At 39.1% G+C, this 21669-nt stretch overlaps 1 protein-coding gene across 1 annotated transcript in view; it reads right to left on the reverse strand.

Annotated features, from left to right (window-relative positions):
- The window catches only part of Efcab3 (EF-hand calcium binding domain 3), a 24542-nt gene extending 5232 nt beyond the window's left edge, over positions 1-19310 (reverse strand). The window contains exons 1-7 of the mRNA XM_013033267.1: positions 19225-19310; positions 15466-15542; positions 13119-13262; positions 11054-11125; positions 8929-9049; positions 3061-3239; positions 1585-1769 (exon numbers count right to left, since the gene is read on the reverse strand). Coding sequence (XP_012888721.1) covers positions 1585-1769; positions 3061-3239; positions 8929-9049; positions 11054-11125; positions 13119-13262; positions 15466-15542; positions 19225-19295 — 849 coding nt within the window. The 5' untranslated portion in view covers positions 19296-19310. The remainder of the gene's footprint in view (positions 1-1584; positions 1770-3060; positions 3240-8928; positions 9050-11053; positions 11126-13118; positions 13263-15465; positions 15543-19224) is intronic.
- Positions 19311-21669: the final 2359 nt, after the last annotated feature.

Here is a 21669-nt window from a genome sequence, read left to right on the forward strand (position 1 = left end):
GAGTTTCTCTCTGTATTGTTTATTTTGTCCCTCCTGAGAGTTTCGCTCTTTACTTTTCTTCCTCCAGGACAGCTCACAAGATGTAAGCCCTATGTATAGTGACATTGGGCCTCATATTTAGGAGGGCTCTGAATTTGGCTATTGCTGGCTTAGAGAGGATCTTACTAGTCCAGGTTGGTTTTGAATTCATTATGTAGTCTCCTGGGACTTTCAGTCCTCCTCCTCCTCCTCCTCCTCCTCCTCCATGTTGGGATTATAAGCATGCACTGTTATTTTTCAGTTTGTCTTGAAATTCTTGATTTTTCTTTTCTTTTTACTAGGGACTGAACCCAGCCCTCACATATGCTAAGCATACACTTTATACCACAGAGCCCCATTGATTGTTTTATTAGTTTTGCAGAACTGGGGGTCAAACTCAGGACCTTATGCTTATTAGGCAGTACTCTACCATTTGAATCATGAACCAGTCTTTATATATATATATATATATATATATAAATATAAATATATATATATATATATATATATATTGGTTTTTCAGATAAGAGTCTTGCATTTTTGCCTGGGTTATTTGTTTCCAACCACATCCATGTTACCTTGTCTTCTACATAGCTAAGATTTACAGATACGTGCCACCACACCTGGCTCCCCTTGATGATTTTGATAAAGGGGCTCTATATTTTCAATTTGCACTAGCCAGCCTTGATATCCCCTCCTACATCCAATTTTCTTTCCCTTCATCACTGTTTTTCATCATTGGCTGGATATTGGAACTTCTGATTAATTGGATAGGGTTGTGGCTTAAATACTTTCCTTGGGAACTCAGATATGACTTGCAGGGTAGCTTGATTCCAAACAAATCTCATTCCTGTACTCAAGCTGAGAGTCCTATGGAAAACCTTGGAGGAAGCCAGAGTTTCCTAAGAGAAAAGCTAGAAATGCAGGTATACTTGCCTTGAGAACTTAAAACTCATGATGATAGCTAGGCATAGTGGTCCATTCCTATAATCTCAACATTCAGGAAACCAAGGTAGGAGAATCACCAGTTCTAAACCAGTCTGGGCTACAATAAATTCCATGCCTGCATGGTTTCATATCCTATCTAAAAGAACTAACTAAACAAAACAAAAACTGTCAATGAACAGCCATACAGAGAGGCACCAGAACTTGATAATGGTCCAGAAGATACAGTTGGGCCCATATGGAGGTCTAGGGAGGAACAAGATGGCCCCAACAGTGTTGGCATGGATTTGGCCCTCCTGTTGCATGTTATTTGGTTAGCCATATGTTCTGGTTGGTTGAGGGAATCTTAAATGCAGCTTCCAGTCCCTGCAGCAGTGCAGGTCTTTTATTATTGTTATTTTTATAGAAGCTGTCCTAACCAGGACTGAGAGTTGGAATCTTTAGTAAATTGACTTATTTACAAGTGAAATATTTACATCTGGGCCTATGTTGAGGAACATACTTCGAGAATCTTATATGAAATATAGTGACTAAAGATATTTTTTCACAAAAGCATGATATTCTGTTGGCTCATAAACAAATCTAAATATATAAATTAATGTGATGTAATCTAAGTCTCACCTGTGTTTTCCAGTCTTTTTTATGGAAAAAGTAGTCCTCAAAGAAACATAGAGGCTCCTTTCTCCTTAGCATTTCTAATTTCTGCAGATCCCTTGGTGGCTTTCCCATCACCACCCCATCCACATCAGGAAACAAAGGGAAGATGGGTACTTTTGAGTATGGGCTATCTGTAGGGAGATTGCATCCTAGAAAGAAGAAAACAAAACTGGTATCACTAACAACATAAGAAGTTTCCATGAAAGACAAGTAAATAGCTGGGTATGGTAGCTCATGCTTATAAGCATGAGCAGCAGTCAACATAGCTAAGGGGGGCAGGGCTGGGAAGGTGGCTCAGTGGTAGAGCACTTGCCTTACATGCATGAGGCCCTGGGTTTGATTCCTCAGCACCACATAAGCAGAAAAAGCCGGAAGTGGCACTGTGATTCAAGTGGTGGAGCTCAAGCCTTGAGCTGAAGAGCTGAGGGACAGAGCCCAGGCCCATTGTTCAAACCCCACAACTGGGAATCCTCTCCCCCCACCCCCCACAAAAACAATGGCAGAGCTGTAGCCTTGAGCCGAAGAGCTCAGGGACAGAGAAGAAAGGGGAGGGGAGGGAGGGAGGGGAAGGCTGATTTTGAGGTTGTTAACAGAAATAAAGTGGGCAAGGGCAAGCCTTTAGAATTAGCATTAAGAAAACAAAGATGAAGACAGCTGAGGGGAGGTTCCAAGTGATCTGGGTTACCAATGAGACCCTGCCTCAAAAACTCAAACTAAGCCAAGCATGGTGATGTGCAGGCCTGTAATCCCAGCACTAGGGAGACAGAGGTAGGAGGATCTTGTTGTAAAGGTCACCCTGGGCTACATTACAAATTCCAAGCAAGTAAGGTTGGGCATATAGTTTAGTTAATGATTCAGTGCTTGCTTAGCATGCGTGAAGTCTTTGGGACTAAGCTATTGTTCTGCCAAAAAAAAAAATCAAACAAAACACAAGTTGCCTATTTTGCTCTTTGTCTATTCTCCTTGTTGATCTTGTTCTCTTTTTGCTCTCTTATTCCCACTTCATATTCATCTAATAACTCTAGGCTTCACCTAGGTATCTGAGGAGTTAGGTCGGGGCTTAGGTCTTGACCTTGGCTTCTAGTATTTCTGACCAGTCATATGCAAATACATCTTTTTTTCTTTTTGGTAGGTACTGGATTTTAACTGAGGACCTATCACATGCTAAGCAGATGCTCTATCACTACATAAGGTCTCAAATTTTTGTCCAAAGCCAGCTTCAGACTGTGATCCTTCTACCTAAACTGCCCATGTAGCTGAGATTACAGATGTGTTCCACACTAGTCCTAGAATATTTGTTGAGATGAGGGTCTCACAGACTTTTTGTCTGGACTAGCCTTAAACTGCAAATCTCTAATCTTCACTGTAGTGGCTGAGATTACAGAATGTACCACCATGTGTGGTCCAAATAAACTAACAGGGAAGACAAATGGATCTTACTCTTGAGTTCTTCAAGAAATTTAAATAAATCCTTTTCTTTCATTATTGCAACCCGGGCTGCATTAGCAAAGGCAGCTGTGCTTGAGTTTGGAGTTGTGTATATTTCTGGCTTAAATCTCCCTTTTCCATAGGGATTCCACATTTCTGCACTGGCATCCTGGAATTTTTTTCGGAAATAGCTTAAAAAGAAAAAAAAAAGTAATTCAGAAATGGATTAAAAGACCTATAGGATAAAAAGAACAAAATGTCAGGTTGTGAGTTATATATGTTGAATAAGTTTATTCTGTATACTCATTCAATACTATTTGAATGTCTATTTCTGTTTCATTATGGAATGGTTGTAGACTGTTTAACTTTTTTTTGTAGCCCTTGGTCTATGGTTTTCTTCTTTTTCCTCAAAACCTCCTTGTCTTGTATTGAAAATTACTTATTAGGACTTTTGAGAAATCCTTCAGGTGGTACCAGCTTGCATACAAACATTAATCATACTTATTACTTTGTGTTGGATTTAAAATGCACTTTTTTCTTTTAATTTTTTTAACTTAATGTACAGAGGGATTACAGTTACATAAGTCAGGTACAGAATACATTTCTTTTTGGACAATGTCACCCCTTCACATTCTCCCAGTTTAAAATGCAGCTTTTTAAAATTAAAAAAACATCTCAAAGCTGAGTGCCTAGCTACTCAGGAGGCTGAGATCTGAGAGTTGAAGTTCAAAGTCAGCTCAGACAGAAAAGTTCCCATGAGACTCTTACCTCGAATTAACCATTCAAAAAACAGAAGTAGAGCTGTGGGTCAAAGTAGTAGAATGGTAGACTTGAGAAAGAGCTCAGGAACAGTGCCCAAGGCTCCAAGTTCAAGCCTCATGACCAAAAAATAAATAACCCCCCCCAAACAAAAAAATAACATCTTAAGGTTTATAGATATGGCTTTATGGCACAACCCTTGCTAAGCATTTGTAAAATCCTGGGTTTAGTCCCCAGAATCAAATGGGAGAGCAGAGAGAAGGGGAGTAGAAAATATGGAAAGAGAGAAGAGAGGCGAGGTTAAAACATTGTTTAGGGATGGGAATGTGGCTTAGCAGTAGGAGTGCTTGCCTAGCATGCATGAAACCTTGGGTTCAATTCCTCAGTACCACATAAACGGAAAAAGCCAGAAGTGGTGCTGTAGCTCAAGTGGTAGAGTGCTAGCCTTGAGCATAGAGAGGTTCAAGGACAGTACCCAGGGGCTGGGAAGGTGGCTCAATGGTAGAGTGCTTGCCTTGCATGCATGAGGACCCACATAAGCAGAAAAAGCCAGAAGTGAGGCTGAGGCTCAAGTTGTAGAGTGCTAGTCAACAGCTGAGAGTTCAGACCCCACGACTGACCAAAAAAAAAAGGACAGTGCCCAGGCCCTGAGTTCAAGCTCCAGGACCAGCAAAATAACAAACAAAAATCATTGTCTAATTTCTATGAATTTGTACAATTTTGAGAGTTATTGTTGATTACTAGTTTGTTCTATTTAGCAAAGATACATGCTATAATTGCAATATTTTTTAATTTTTTGGTATGTGTGTATGTGCTGATATTGGGACTTCAACTTGCTTAACTTTCAGCTGAAAGCTGGCATTCTCACTTGAGCTACACCTCTACTTGCAACTTTTGTTCTTGTTAATTAGAAAGAACTGTGTCTCAGACTTTCTTGAACAGGCTGGCATCAAACAGCAATCCTCAGATCTCAGTTTCTTGAATAGCTAGGATTCTAGGCATGAGCCACTAGCAACATTTTAGTTTTTACTTAAAATTTTTGATATTTTGTTGTCTAAAATGGGGAGAATGGGTGTGTGCTGATGAGAAGAATATGTATATGGTGGCTTGGGAAGAGGGGTTCTGCAAATGTCTGTTAGGTCCATTTGTTGATTTTTCTATGTGTTTGTGGTACTGGGGCTTCAAAACTCAGGCCTCAGCTCTTGCTCTGTGTTCTTACTTATGGCTGCTGCTCTAACATTTGTGTTATGCCTCCATTCTGGCATTTTCCTGGTATTGGTAACAGTCTCACAGACTTTTCTGTCCCAGCTGGCATCAAACTTCAGTCCTTAGATCTTAGCCTCCTGATGGATATGAGCCATAGTTGCCTGGTCAACATTTTATTTTATTTTATTTTTTGTCGGTCATGGGGCTTGAACTCTGGGCTTGGGCGCTGTACCTGCGCTTTTCAGCTCAAGGCGAGCGCTCTACTGCTTGAGTCATAGAGCCACTTCCAGTTTTCTGATGGTTTATTGGAGATAAGAGTCTCATAGACTTTCCTGCCCGGGCTGGCTTTGAACCTTGATCCTCAGATCTCAGCCTTCTGAGTAGCTCGGATTACAGGCCTGGTCAACATTTTGAATTAATCATTCCATTTTCTTTCTTTATATGTCTCTGTCTCTCTCCCTATGTGTGTGTGTCTCTCTGTCTCTTCCTCTGTCTCTATCTCTGTCTCTTTCCCTCCCCCCCACAGTTCTCTCTGCAATGAAGTCTGCTGTTAATCTAATAGAGATGTCCTTATATGTGACCTGATGACCTGATAGTTTTTCCTTCCTGTTTATAGGTTTTTTTCCCCTCTTTGTCTTTTACTTTTGACAGTTTGGCCTTAATATCCGTTGAAGAGGATCTTTCTTGGTTAAGTCTACAAAGGATCCATTGAGCTTCTTGGATGTCCATATATGTTCCAAGATGTGTTCAGTTTTCCCAGTTAATTTGTTAGAATTGGTTTTTTATAAGCCCTTTTTCCTCTTCAGAACACTCATAATGCAAATTATTTTCTTGTTTAATGATATTCTATGAATCTCTATGGCTTACTTTCTTCTTTTCAGTTTTTTTCTCTTTTTAACTATACTAGAGTTTGAACTCAGAGTCCTGTGCTTGTTAGGCAGGATGCTCTATCGTTTGAACCATACCCCCAACCCTTTTCTTACTTGTTTTTCAGGTAGGGACTAATGTTTTTGTCTGGTACTAGCCTCAGATCATGGTGTTCTTATGGCTTGGTGTGCAGCTGAGATCCCAGAGTATGTGCCACCATGTATGGCTTTATAGATTGATTTGAGACCTCTTTAATTTTTAGCCTGGGCTGGCCTCAAACTGTAACCCTCCCTATCTGTGCCTCTTGAGTAACTGGGATTATAACTGTGAACCACCATGTCTGAATTCAATTTTTTCTTTTTAAAATATGAGGATAATTTCAGCTTTCATAGCTGAGAAATATCCCTTCATCAGTTATGTTGTTGAAGTACTCAATCGTATTTTTTTTTTTTTTTGGCCAGTTGTGGGGCTTGAACTCAGGGCCTGAACACTGTCCCTGAGCCTCTTTGTGCTCAAGACTAGCTAGTGTTCTACCACTTGAGCCATAGCGCCACTTTCAGTTTTTTTGTTTTTGTCAATCCTGGGGCTTGAACTCTGGGCCTGGGTGCAGTCACTGAGCCCTTTAGCTCAAGGCTGGTACTCTACCACTCGAGCCACAGCATCACTTCTAGTTCTGGTGGTTTTTTGGAGATAAGAGTCTCATTGACTTTCCTGCCTGGGCTGGCTTTAAACCATGATGCTCAGATCTCAGCCTCCTTAGTAGCTAGGATTATGGGTATGAACCACCGGTACCCAGCTTCAATTGTATTTTTTTTCCCACTTATTGAGTAACTTAGCACCAAGAACCAAGATTTCTTTTTTTCTTTCTTTCTTTTTTTAAAATTATTCTGACAGTCCTGGGCCTGGGCACTTTCCCTGAGCTTCTTTTTCTCAAGGTTAGCACTCTACCACTTGAGCCACAGTGCCAATTCTGGCTTTTTCTGTTTATGTGGTACGGAGGAATTGAACCCAGGGCTTCATGCATGCAAGGCAAACACTCTACCACTAAGCCACATTCTCAACCAGAGAACCAAGATTTCTTGTGCTACAGTGTACCTTTTATATTATTTTTTCTTTTGGCATTACTAGTATGAATTCAGGACTTTGTGTTTGATAGGCCGATGTTCTACCACCTGGTTTACACCTCCAGTCTAGCACCAAGTTTTCTGATTGTTCTGTTTAATAATCACTATCTCTGCTGAATTTCTCATTTATATCATGAATTATATTCCTAATTTTGTTGAATTATCTATTTTCTCTTATAGGATATTGAATTTCCTTAAACTCAAGTTTTTGTCAAGCAATTCCTTGATTCTTTCTCCTTGAGGATCTCTTGCTAGTTACTGTGTTTCTTCAGAAGTATCAGTGTTTTTTAGGCTTCTTGTATCCAAGTGTTGGTATTTGTGAGTCTGTCAGGGTATTTGTATCTGCTAGTTTACAGGGTATAGCTTTGTAACAAGAGATTTTCAGTTGGAGAAGTGTCCTAGGTGGTCATGTGGATATTCTATGTTGGCTTTGGTTCCTGATGGGTACTGTATTATAGTACATCTAGCTTCTTCAGCTGTAATCCATGTTGGTAATAGCTGAAAAAGTCTCCTTTCTGGCTTCTCCTTGGGCTTTGTTTCTTGTTTGTTTTTATTATTTTTTTGGGGGGGCTGGTACTGAGGTTTGAACTCAGGGTCTTGTGTTTGCTGGGCAGATTTTAACATGCTTAATGTTCTTAGGAATCAGACAATACAGAGATGATTAGATAAATAATCACCTCATAAGACAATCAAAGAAGTAATGACACAATCTAATTTTAATAAAACAGCAACATCATCTAAAAATTCCCATATACTAATTGTGTGTGAGAGGCAGTATAAGACAGTGGGTAAGAACATGGATTCTGGAATCAGACTGGGACAAAAATCTAAGCATTCTTAACTCTTGGATAACTTATGTAACTGATCTGTATTTCAGAGTGATAGTGTACACGTACACACACACATACACACACAGAGTCTATAATCATTCTGATTACTTCCCTATTACAGTAGCTAACATTAATTAAGGTTTTATAATGTACTATGCACTTTCACATGTCTTATCATACATCATTCTCACAACTGCCATTTAAGGCAGATATTATTATTATTAGATACCATTATTCTCACCTTTTCTAGATGAGAAAACTGAGGCTGAGGAGTTAAACATTTGCATACTAATGGCAGGCATTTAATAAGTGGTTTTCAACCAAAATGAAATGAAAAGGGGAATTTTGTGCATTCTCTGTTTTATATTCCATAGTCAGGATAGTATAGAGAAACTATTGAAGAGCATAACTTTCTTTTTTTGGGGGGGGGCAGTCCTGTGGTTTGAACTCAGGGCTTAGGCACTGTACTTGAGCTTCTTTTGTTCAAGGCTAGCACTCTACCACTTGAGCCAAAGTGCCACTTCTGGCTTTTTCTGATTATGTGGTACTGAGTGATTTAACCCAGGGCTTCATGCATGCTAGGCAAACATTCCATCACTAAGCCGCATTCCCAGCCCCATAACATTTTTTTTTTTACACCTGGTGGTATGTATATTTTTTAAGCTTCTCTAAGAAAGGATAGCAAAAGGCTTTGAAGATATATGGGTTCTGGTTCCACTCAAGTCCCTAAACTACCATGAGAAGTCTGAACTTACTGTATCTCACTCACAGCCAGAGGACCTGGTGTTCCTGTAAGGAGAGTCTTGTATTCCATACCAGATTTTGAAGCCCACTTGAAATCATGCCTGGAAAAGTCTTATGTTGCTGGGATTCTGTGGCCTAGGCTAGAGAAGGCTGAAAGTTTTGCCTACAATTGGGCCTTGAGATAGTCTGAGGTCTGCCTTGCGATGTCAGAGCCAGGCAGGAATGCTGGCTGTCAGTGCCAGATACTTTCTCCTTTGTTTTGAACCATACTCTTGTGGAATAGGATGTTGGTGAGTTGTCCTCTAAGTACCTCTGAGAAGACTGCTTTTATCTCTTTTCTGGCCACTTACCTCACTATTTCCATTATAGCTTTTCTGGGTAGGGCTGAAGTCTCTACAAGCTTTGACAGTATTTCAAATAATATGATCCCTGGGGTGGCAGTCAGCTCTAAACATGTCCTCTTACTTGGAACTATAGAAGGAACAATAAAAAATGCCTTCTATCAAAAAAAGCAAAGAGAGAAAAATAGCAAAAACAAAGCCATAAGATGACATTCTTTTTACTGAATATTTATAATACTATCAATGGAGGGGCTAGAGCCATAGTAAAACATTAAACATCTACTTAGTAGAAAGATCTCTGTTATTACTGAGTATACAGAATAAAAATGGAATATTTTTAGTTCAAAGACTTCTAAAGCAAATAGAATAATACTTTTAACACAGCACATTTTTTTTTGTTGTTGTTGTTGTTGGTTGTGGGGCTTGAACTCTGGGCCTGGGAACTGTCCCTCCTGCTCTTCAGCTCAAGGCTAGCATTCTACCACTTGAGCCACAGTGCCCCTTCTGGTTTTCTAGTGGTTTATTGGAGATAAGAGTCTCATGGATTTTCCGGTCCAGGCTGGCTTTGAACCTTGATCCTCAAATCTCAGCCTCCTTAGTATCTAGGATTATAGCCATGAGCCATCAGCACCCCCAGCTACACAATTCTTCTTTAAGTATTATTGTCTTGTTCTTTTTTTAAAAGTTATTATTTAAAAATTTTATTTTATTTTAAAGGTGATATACAGAAGGGTTACAGATACATAAGTAAGATAATGAGTAAATTTCTTTCCAAACAGTGTTACTCCCGCCCTCATTTTCTCCTGCTTTCTCTTTCCCCCAACTCTCCTCCCCCTCAAGTTGTAACATTCATTTCCTACATACTGTCTAGGGGGAAGGGAAGGAGAATCACAGTAACAATGGGACAAAGGGTGAACTATTGTCTTGTCCTTTTTAAGCAAAGGAATTGATAAATCAGTTATTCCTGGCTTTGCAGAACCTTCCAATATAATTGTATTTGCAAACAGTAACTGTATCCTAACTATAGTTCCTGGTTTAAAAACTATTTGAGATTTGGACTGCCTTTATCCAATAAAACAATGTAACAGCAGCTAGATTTTTTCAAGGCAGCTTGTTGAGCTAGTAATAGTAAACACAGCATAAAAGTAGTAATCATAATATTCAAAGTGTCTGACATAGCATTATGGCATGTATAAAGCCATGTTCTCTTACCTCCAACATTCATTCCCCAGCACTCTCTGAGGGTAGAGGCTTCATCAGTATGAGGAAGGTGTTTGTTCAAGAATAGCAGGTTAGCTAGGCACTGGTGGCTGTTTTTTTCTGCCACTTTTCCTCCCTATCCCCCCTTTTTATTTTTGCTGTGTATATACCCATGAATATACCATGTGGAATCTTGTGGACTTTCCTGCCTGGACTGGCTTCAAACTTCAATCTGCCTGGTCTCAGCCTCCTGAATAGCATGAGTCATTGGCACCTGGCTAAGAAATGCCTTTTCTTTTGTAAAGGGAATGTCTTTGAAAGTAGTACATGTACTTGATAAAGAATTTAAGACACTACAAAAGGAGACCAAAATTTTCTACACCTGTCATTTCCTGAATGTTCTTATTGGAGACAAACATGCCATGTTCCCTTCTAGACACAAATGTCTACTTTTTGATGTTTAAATTACAGCTCAAAAACTGTTAAGTTTGCTTTAAAAATATTGTTTAAGAGAAGCAATACAAAGCCAGGTGCTGGTGGCTCACGCTTGTAATCCTAGTTACTAAGGAGGCTGAAATCTGAGGATCACGGTTCAAAGCCAGCTCAGGCAAGGGAAGTCCATGAGACTCTTATCTCCAATAAACCACCAGAAAACTGGAAGTGGTAGTGTGGTTCAAGTGGTAGAGCACTAGCCTTGAGCTGAAGAGCTCAGTGACAGTACCCAGTCCCAGAGTTCAAGTCCCACAACTGACAAAGAGAGAGAGAAAGAAAGGAAGAGACAGAGACAGAGAGAGGCACAGAGAGACAGAGAGAAGCAATACAAAGTAAATCACATCCCACACTATTCCTTCTGGATTTGTCTCCTGGTTGGAGAATTAAGTGAATATGTAGGGGGTGGTAGTGAACTGAACTGCTGCAGTGACTGCCTACTCACCCACAGCCTTGAGGAAGCGTTCCTTATCTGTTAGCACCTTCATAAAGTCTGAGAAGTTCACTTTCCCATCTCCTGCAACAGAAATATAACATCAGAATAAAGATAACATGTATGTATCTACATATTTAATATAATTATGTTGTTATTATTAAGGTATACGGAGGGGTTACCATTTCATAAATCAGATGAGTACCTTTATTTTTTGGACAGTGTCACCCCTTTCCTTCCCTTTCACACAGTTTCCCCCTGTCATCCCAGCCCACAAGTTGCATGGTTCATTTTCTACACAGTGTATACTGAATAGCATGATTGCATTTGTTTACTCTTCCTTCCTCCCTTTCTGTGTCCCATTTATCACCCACTAAATAGACCAACCACCCCCAACCCAAAAGCAAGAACAAACACTACCACCACCATCAAGAAAATAACCTATGTTTCCATTTCTCTGAATTCCTTTCAATAAATAGTATTTTAAATGTTCAGAGAAGTTACACCTTTTTGTTCCTCCTCTAAGAGTATCTCCTTTAGTATGACTGTGTGTGAATGCTTAGAGTTCTGTATAAGTTATCATGTCCAGTTATATTTTAGATGTAGCTTCCACATATGAGAGAAAATGTGTCATTTGTCTCTCAGAGCTTGGCTTACCTCACATAACATGATTTAAGTCCATCCATTTCCCTGCAAATTACATATTCTTATTCTTTCTAATAGATGAGTAAAATTTCATTGTATATATGTACCCCATTTTCTTTGATCCACTCATCTATTGCAGGACATCTGGGCTATTTCCATTACTTGGCTATTGTGAATAGTACAGCACAAATATGGATGTATAAGTGTCTTTATCATATCCTGCCTTGTAATGATCTGGGTTGATGTCCAGGAGTGGTATGGTAGGGTCATAGTGAAAAAGCTATGTTTAGTTTTTTGAGGAACCTCCAAACCTCCTTTCCAGAGTGGTTGGTACTAGTTTACATTGCCACCAAAAGTGCAATAGGGTTCTTTATCCCACCATACCCCTGATAGCATTTGTTCAAATTCTTTTTTTGTTTTTTGTTTTGGGTCCGGTCATGGGGCCTGAACTCTGGGCCTGAGCGCTGTCCCTCAGCTCTTCAGCTCAAGGCTAGCGCTCTACCACTTGAGCCACAGCACCACTTCTGGCTTTTTTCTTTTTTCTTATGTGGTGCTAAGGAATCGAACCCAGGGCCTCATGCATGCAAGGCAAGCGCTCTACCACTGAGCTACCTTCCCAGCCCCTATTTGTTCAAATTCTTGATGTTGGCCAATCTAACTGGGGTGAGATGGAATCTCAAAGTTGTTTTGATTTGTATTTCCTTTATGGCCATGCATGTTAAGCATTTCCTCATGTGTTTATTTGCCATTCTTTCTTCTTCTGGGAAGTCTCATTAGCTCCTTTGCCCATGTATTGATTAATTGGGTTTTTTTGGGGGGGACGGGTTTTTTTTTTTTTTTAGCTCCTTGTATATTTTGGATATTAGGCCTTTGTCAGATGTATTGCTGGTAAAGATCTTCTCCCAGGTCTGTTGGCTGACAGTTTAGTACTGTGTCCTTTGGTGCAAAGAAACTTTTTATTTTGATGTAATCCCATTTGTCAAGTATTCCTGTGCTCCTGAGACTCTTTTCAAAAAGTTCCTGCCTAATTGATATTCTAGAATGGAAACAACAGTCCTGTAATCCACAGAGGATACATGCATTTAAGACTATGTAGCATCACTATTTTTACTGATATTTTACCATATGTAAAATTTAAAGATAAACTACCTTGGTAAGGTATCTACCTATGGTAAAGTTTAATGATAAGTTAGGCATAATAAAAGGTTAAAAACCAATGAGAAAATAGAACAATTTTAATGATAATAAAGTAATAAGGGTTATGTAAATGTGGTCTCTTTCTCTTGAGTCAAGAGAACTGAAACTATGGAGATTAGTGTGTATAGGGGCTCCTTTTGCTTTTGTCTACTAACTATAGTTTCAGTAAAAGAGGGAAAAACAGACACTAACAAAAGTCTTTCATGCAAAGACATTGAGAAGACAAAATACTCACGATCAGGATCAGCAAGTTTTAATTCGGCATAGATGTCATACTTGTTTATATTCATTCCCAACTTAGCTAAAGTGCACATCAGTCCATGTAAATCAATGCAGCCAGTTTTATCCTTGTTGAAGAAGTTGTAGGCATCATGGAAGGCTGGAGAAATGGAATTGTGTTAGGATTTTTATTCAAGAAGAAGAATGTATGTTAACAGGATTAGGACAGACAATGCAGCTGGTCAAAGATCATGTTCTGGAAGACTGCTGAGAGAAAAATAAGTATTTTATATTTTTAATGCAGAATATTTACCTCTTCTTGATATTTGAACTGGAATAAACTAATCGGTAGAAAATGAAATGTGGAGCTGATGTGGTAGCACACACCTGTCATCCCACCCCTTGGGAAGGCTTAAGCAGGAAGATCTTGAATCTGAGGCCAGCCTGAGCTATGTAGCAAAACTCTTTATTTCTCTTTCTCTCTCTTCTCTCTCTCTCTTTCTTACTCTCTCTCTCTCTCACACACACACACATACACACACAAATAAGTGTAGTCAGTGAGATAGCCTTCTAAATAAACTTGAGCCTTAAACCCTGAAACCTGTGCTTATTAACCTTCCATGGTAAAAGGATGTTGTACATAATTAAAAACTGCTATTTTGTTTTGTTTCCTTTTAAGTGGGCCCAATCTAATTACATAGCTAGACCCACGAGAGAGTTGTCAGAAGTCAGAGACATTCAGAATATGAGAAACACTCAACCCACTGTTGTTGAAGTTGGAGAGGCAATGTGATGTGAAATATAGGCAGCCTTAGGGACTAAGAGGGGCTCCTGGATGAAAGACAGAAAGGAAACTGGGGGCTGGGAATGTGGCTTAGTGGTAGTGCTTGCCTAGCATGCATGTATGAAATCCTGGGTTTGATTCCTCAGTACCACAGAAAAATCTGGAAGTGGCACTGTGGCTCAAGTGGTAGAGTGCTAGTCTTGAGCACAGAGAGGCTCAGGACAGTGCTCAGGCTCTAAGTTCAAGCCCCAGGACTGGCAAAAAAGGAAACTGATATCTCAGTACTATTACTGCAAGAAATTGAATTCTATAAGGAACTGATAGGACACATATTCTCCAGAATCCTCAGGTAAGAGCCCAGGATAGCTACCACCCCAATTTTGGTTCTGTAAGACTTAAGCCAGCCAAGCCTTTCTGGACTATTGACCTATAGAACTGAGAGATAAATTTATGCTGTATTATTCTGTTAATTTGTTATGTCAGCATTAGAAAACTAATACATCACATAAAAATCCAAAGTAAATCTATGTGTATGTATGTTTTGGACAGATGAAGTATTTACAAAGAAATGCTTAAAGTACTATGTGGAATATTTGTAGATTCTGTTCTGTCTTTCCGGGAACACTCCTGTCAGTATCCCTTGCCCAACTTAGTCTTCATCATGCATACACAGAATATTGTCTTTCCTAAGGAGGAGTGAAGGGGTGGTGTCTGCTACAGCAGGGATGGAACTTAGAAACAGGTGAGTGGAAAAAAAACAAGTCAATTTGCCTTTAAAATTGTGTTTTCTTGATAGTCCTTGGGATTGAACCTGGGATCTCATGCATGCAATTCTATATTGAGCCAAATCCCTAGCTGTCCTACCCATCATTCAGCCTTCTCTAGTACTCCCCTCCTCCCTCACAAGACCAAGTTAGGACACATTCTTTTATGCTCTCATGATGCTCTATGCTTTTAACTTGTGTTATATGATAACTAATCATTTCAAGGCTTAGCTGACTCTTCTTGGTTAGATTTCACACCAGAGCAGGCACCATGTCTGACTTGTTTCTCATGCCTAGCACATTGTTGGTTTTAAGCAGATATCATGTTTGGGTAAATGAACTGTAGCCAATGTGGGCTCATTTAATCAGTATCGTTATTTTGTCTTTGAGAAACTCTGGTAGTGTGTGTGTGTGTGTGTGTGTGTATGTGTGTGTGTGTGCCAATACTGAGGCTTTGAACTCAGGGTCTGGGTGCTGTCTTTTAGCTTTTTTGCTCAAGGTTTGTGCTCTATCACTTGAGCCATAGTCCTACTTCTGGCTTTTTGGTGAATTGGAGATAAGAATCTCAAAGACTTTCCTGCCTGGGCTGACTTCAAATTGTGATCTAAGATCACAGGCATGAGCTACTGGCACCTGTCTTCTGATTTATATTTGACCTTGCATTTGTTCTTTTTTTTTACTACAAATTCTTTTAAGACCATGACAGTCTATATTCTAGGGAGGTGCTAATTTGAAAACAATTCCCCTCTGATCCCACACAAGGTGTCCCTCTGAAGTTAATAAGATAGTATAGACAACTCTTGAAATCTCATTACCTTCCATTTGTGAAGAGTTCAACTTTTTTTCTTTGTGCTGTGATCGGCATGGAAGAGATCCTGGTAAATATTTTTCCCTGAGAAGAGACATGAGAAGATTTAGATTTAATGCAAACGTGAAGCCAGAAAATGTTAGTCCCCTTCTGCAGTTTCTGTTGACTAGAATGTCTGTAAGCATCACAACATATCCAGTCACATTACTTAAGTAGACCCCTTTACTGTAACTTGCCAAAAGCTACAGGATGGACAGTGAGAAAACATTGACCACTGAGATCTACTTCTGCTGTCTACTTACCAATCATACTTTTTTTTTTTGCCAGCTATGGGGCCTGAATTCTTGGCCTGGGCACTGTCCCTCAGCTCTTCAGCTCAAGGTGAGCACTCTACCACTTGGGCCACAGCGCCACTTCTGACTTTTTTTGCTTCTGTGGTGCTGGGGAATCAAACCCAGGCCTCATGCATACAAGGCAAGCACTGTACCACTGAGCCACCTTCCTAGCCCCACCAATCATACTTAACTCCTTAAAAAGTATAAAACTTGCTGGGCATCAGGGGCTCATGTCTATAATCCTATCTACTCAGGAAGCTGAGATCTGAGAATCACACTTCAAAGGCAAGTCTGTGAGGCACATATCTCCAATTAACTAACTACCAAAAAGCTGGAAATGGCACTATGGCTCAAAGTGGTAGAGCACTAGCCTTGAACAAAAACAAGATCAGGAACAGTGCCCAGGCCCTGAGTTCAAACCCTAGGACTGGCAAAACAAAAACAAAAACAAAACACCTCAATTTCAGAGGGATTAAATATCTTATTCCCTAATTAAAGTTTTAATTAGCCTAATGTTATAATGAATATGCTTGTAGATAATATTTTGTGTCTATTATTATTTTACAACTTTGGTCACAAATTGTATTTTTACCATATATGAAAGAAACAAGGAAAAGACATAAAATGCTTTTGGAAAGTTTGGAACTCTGGGAAATGTTTAATTTCTTCATAAAGTAAAATATGGAAAAAGAGGTAAATATTAATAGTTAGGGGATACTTTGTATTGACCTACAGTAATTTATTTAGGAATAAGGTAATATATAAAACTGGTGTGATTTAATATTGTAAATAAAATTTAATTATAGTTAACTAAGTACAATTTAATGGTAAACTAATTCAAATAATTTTGATTTTATAAGATTATTTTAGATGCTTTTGGAATGAAAATTTGAGAGAGTATGGAATATCTTTTATGATTTTAAAATTTATTTTAATTTTGACAGTCGTGGGGCTTGAACTCTGGGCCTGGGTGCCGTCCCTCAGCTCTTCAGCTCAAGGCGAGCGCTCTACCACTTGAGCCACAGCGCCACTTCTGGTTTTCTGGTGGTTTATTGGAGATAGGAGTCTCACCGTCTCTCCTGCCCGGGCTGGCTTTGAACCGCAATCCTCAGATCTCAGCCTCCTGAGTAGCTAGGATTACAGGCGTGAGCCACCAATGCCCGGCTTCAACACACATGTTTTTATTTCATCTTTGCTTGATTACTTCCAGTGTCAGAGAACTCACTGTATTTCAAAAGGCAGCTTGTAATGGTAGGACAGGGAGCAGTGAGGCTGTACCTTCTGGGAGGTTATTGTCACTACAAAAATGTCAGAAATGTCTTGCTTTAGCAGTGACAAATTCAAAGACACTACAGCAAAAATAAAAAAAAAACCTCCAAACAAAAAATCCCCCAAACCTCTCAAATGAGAAAAGGGTTTTCTTTCTATAACTTGATAAAATCTATCACTATCTTTGGTTCTCATGCTCAGTCCTTAGAGGCTGTTATTCAGGATCTTTGACTGAGAAAAAGCTATTGTTAATGATACAGGCAAATTCCACGTCCCAATTTTAACCCATTGGCTACACCTGGCTAATTTAGTCCATTTCATTTTCCTGGCTATATTTGAAATATAGAGACTATCTTGTTTCTCTGTCTCTCTCTTTGTCTCTTTTTCTTACACACACACACACACATACACGCACATGCGCGTGCGCACACACACACACACACACACATACTTGCACACAGAGCAAGTTCATGAAGTTTTTATTTTTCAGTTTTCAACTGTAATCTCTAGGGCATAAAGACCAACAATATAAAGAAACAAAGGTAATGACTGAGAATTTTTGATGTGCCAAAAAATATACATGACTGTATTAAATCCTGACATGCATTTTCTCTTCATCTTTTTTTTTTTTGTTGTTAGTCAAGGGGCTTGAACTCAGGGCCTGAGCATTGTACCCGATCTCTTTTGCTCAAGGCTAGTGCTCTACCTTTTTGAGCCATAGTACCACTTCTGGGTTTGGTGGTTAATTGGAGATAAGAATCTCATGGACTTTCCTGCTCTGCCTGGCTTTGGACTGAGAACCCTAGATCTCAACTTCTGAGTAGCTAGAATTATAGGTGTGAGCCACTGGTATCCAGCTTTTATCTTCTTAAACACTGAACAATTACTGCTCGTCAGCAAAATGGCAACCACACATGTAGCATTCTTACAAGAATACTGTCTAAATATTGTCAGTACTGACACTAAGCTTCTCTGTTCCCTACAACTTCAATGAATCATGATTTAGTCTCTACATGTATTAGTGTCTGTGGTAATATTCAAAACTGATTTTGCTTCCAAAGTTCAACAGCAGATTATTTTCACATTTGGTAGCTAGCCTGTATACCTTATATTTTTCTTCTCCATATTTCCATTTGCTTAGGGCTTAAGTCTTCTTTATGATTTTGTACATTTATTTACACTGGCACTCAAAATACCTTATATAACAGAAAACTCCTTTAAGTTCTCTAATGTATTCTTCTGAGTGTGTGTGTTTCTTAGGAATTGAACCTAGAACTCTCTGCAGGTGAGGCAAGTGCTCTATCACTGACCTATATCACTAACCTTTAGTGTTTTGAGCCAGAGTCTTGCTTTGTATCTTAGTCTGGTCTTAAACTCTTTTATTTTTTTGCCAGTACTGGTGGCTTGAACTCAGCCTGGGCGCTGCCCCCCAAGCTCCTTTGGTTCAAGGCTAACAATCTACCACTAGCTCTACTTCCTTCATTTTCTGTGATTAATTGGAGATAAGAGTCTCATAGGATTCTTGGCCTGGCTGATTTGAACCATGATCCTCAAATCTCAGCCTCCCGAGTAGTTAGGATTACAGGCATGGGCCAGTAGCACTGGGCTTAGTCTTAAACTCTTGATCCCTCTGTTTTACTTTCCCTAGTGCTGACATTACAGGTGTGTACCCAGCCCTTTAAGGTATTGTGTCATAACACAAAATAGGTCCTTATTTTGAAAGAACAAGAATTGTTTCTCCAGTCAAAAGAATGTTCTTCTTTTTCTTTTTCATAAAAAAATCTTTGTCTTTGTTGTCAATTTAGATGTTCTACTTTATAAGAAAACTTAGTACAAAATGCTTGAGGACCACTTTACTTTGTCTTGTCTTTTTTTTTTTTTTTGCCAGTCCTGGAGCTTGAACTCGGGGCCTAGTCACTGTCCCTGAGCTTTTTTTGCTCAAGGCTAGCACTTCTACCACTTGAGCCACAGTGCCACTTCTGGCTTCTTCTGTTTGTGTGGTATGGTACTGAGGAATTGAACACAGGGCTTCATGCATGCAAGGCAAGCACTCTACCACTAAGCCACATTCCCCATCCCTCTATTTTGTCCTTATGGCATAGTAAACACATTTATTGCCTTAATAATTCTTTATTGGATATGTTAATACATTTATTACTTACCTCCTAGCTTGGAGGACAGGTACTTTTAGGGGTTTCAGCTTAAGTTTTGATTTAACTTCTGAAACTGCCATGTGGCTAGAGACTCTAACTGGAAATCAGAGATACAATTAAGGAATTAAGGATCATTTCATAAGTTAGCTCATTATTTTTATTATTATTATACCAATATGGGACTTGAACTCAAGGTCTTATGCTTGCTTGCTTGCTTGCTCATGGCTGATACTTTACTACTTGACCTGTATCTCCAATCTAGCTTTTTGCTGATTATTTGGAAATGGGATATCATGGACTTTCCTGCCCATGCTGGCTTCAAACTATGATCTTCCAGACCTCAGTCTCCTGAATAGCTGGAATTACAAGCACAAGCCACCAGAGCCTGGGAAGATTAGTCCATCCTCCTTTTCTTTTTTCCTTCCCTCCTTCCTTCCTTATTATCTTAATGCTTTCATTTCCTCCTCTCTCCCCTCCATTCTTTTTTTTCTGCAGAATGTCACCAAGGTGGCCTCAAACTCACAATCTTCCTGCCTCAGTTTCTCAAGTACTGGTATTCCAAATATACATCACTAAGTTTAGTTTACATATTAGGTTTCTCTCTTTCCTTTTTTGTAGTACTGTATTATAGTTTAAACCCAGTCTTGCTGGGCAGGTGCTCTCCCATTTGAGCCACACACCCAGCTTCTCACAGATTAATTTCTTAATTTTTTTGCAACTTTCTCAGATCACAGGCCTTGAGTATGAAAGGTAAGGATCTCTCAGAATGACTCTGTATACAAATCCAAGTTAAAATCATGTGCAAAATTGAAAGGTCATATGGAAAGGTCTCATTACTATCTCTAGATTGATCTGTAAGTTAATTGTTTTTGCCACAGCTTTCCCTTTCCAATGGTGTCACTGTTATCCTCTATTAAAAAAATGCTAAATGAGGCAAACTAGATACACAGCAAGAAATGCTGTTGTCTTCTTTCTCATGTGTAAAGTCTAAAGCAGTAAAATTCACAGGAAAGTAGAATGGTGCACAGGGGGTATGTGAGGAGATACTGATCAATGGGCACAAGTTTCAATTATACATATAATTTCTGAAGATTGAATGTAGAGTCTGGTGACTTACAGAAACAAAACTCCTGTCTCCCCTACAGTAACTACGTGAGGTGATTCGTATGTTAATTAGCTTGGCTGTAGTGATTCTTTCTCAATGTGTAATGTATCAAATCATCAGGTTGTATACATTAATAAAATAGCAATATTATTAGGAGAGGAGTCCAATGGAACAACTAATGAGTGGTTTAACAAAATGAATACCAGGATGTGGAAATGTCTTGTGGGGGCACGTGAGTGGAGGAGGAAGGGTGAGCAAACACAGCCATTATATCCAATGTATAATATGTAAAAAATGAACTATGTATCTTGAGGGTAGGAATGGGAGGGGGAAAAGAAGAGGAAAACAATAGAAGGGGTGACATTGATCAAGATGCATTGTACTCATAACCTGGCTTATAGAATTGAAACCTCTTTATACAACTACCTAATAATAAAAACAAAAAACAAAAACAATAATACAGATAAATCATCCTGGAAATATGTGGAAAAAGTATTTAAAGATACAATTTACCTATGAAAACATAACATTTCATTTTGCAAAGAGTAAAATGTTACATCATTCCTAATATATTTACTTATTTGTTTGTTTTAGCTACCTGCTTGGTAGTAAGTATATTTCCCCTGGGTTTCCTTTTAAGACAGACATTTCTTCCCTGTCAGTTTTTATGAGTCCACTGATCTTTGTCAAAAACAGGAGTGAGTATGGATGCAAGGCTGTTTGTCATCCTAGACTCTTGAATGCATTCTTGCACTGCTATGGCCTGCCTACTCCTCCCTTTCTCCTCCTGTGTAGTTTGAGACAAAGGGATAGGTGGTAGAGCTTCCCCAAATTTGTTGGTTTTACCACTCAAGTTACCTTTTTAACCTTTAAATTGTATTAGGAATAATGAAGACTAAGTACTATTAAACCACAAATAAAAAGAGTTTCAGAATGTTTGGTTAGAATTCTTTTTTGCCCAGGTCTTCACCTGGGCAATCATTCTAAACAACCTAATTACACAGAGTTCAGAATGGAGAAACCTACCACAGAGCTGGGAACTGCAGAGATGCTCAACAATCTAGGCACGTGAAAAGTGTGTGAAATAGTCTTCTGGCTCAAAATAATCATTACTTAAAAAAAAAACCTTCAATTTCTTATAAGGATGATAAGTCCTTTTCCTAAAAGGACTCAGCATACAATTGTACAAAATCCTCTTATTTACCTACTTTTAAACTGTGCTACTAAGCACGGGCCTTCAGATCAAGAATCCAATAAAGGGTTTTTGTTCCATCATGCAACTGTGACCTCATTCATTGCTCAGGCTCAGGCCCAGGGAGAAAATGACCATAAACTCCTTCCAGTGTTAG

This window comes from Dipodomys ordii, unplaced genomic scaffold (assembly GCF_000151885.1).
Source record: "Dipodomys ordii isolate 6190 unplaced genomic scaffold, Dord_2.0 Scaffold165, whole genome shotgun sequence".
In the NCBI taxonomy this organism is placed as follows: domain Eukaryota; kingdom Metazoa; phylum Chordata; class Mammalia; order Rodentia; family Heteromyidae; genus Dipodomys; species Dipodomys ordii.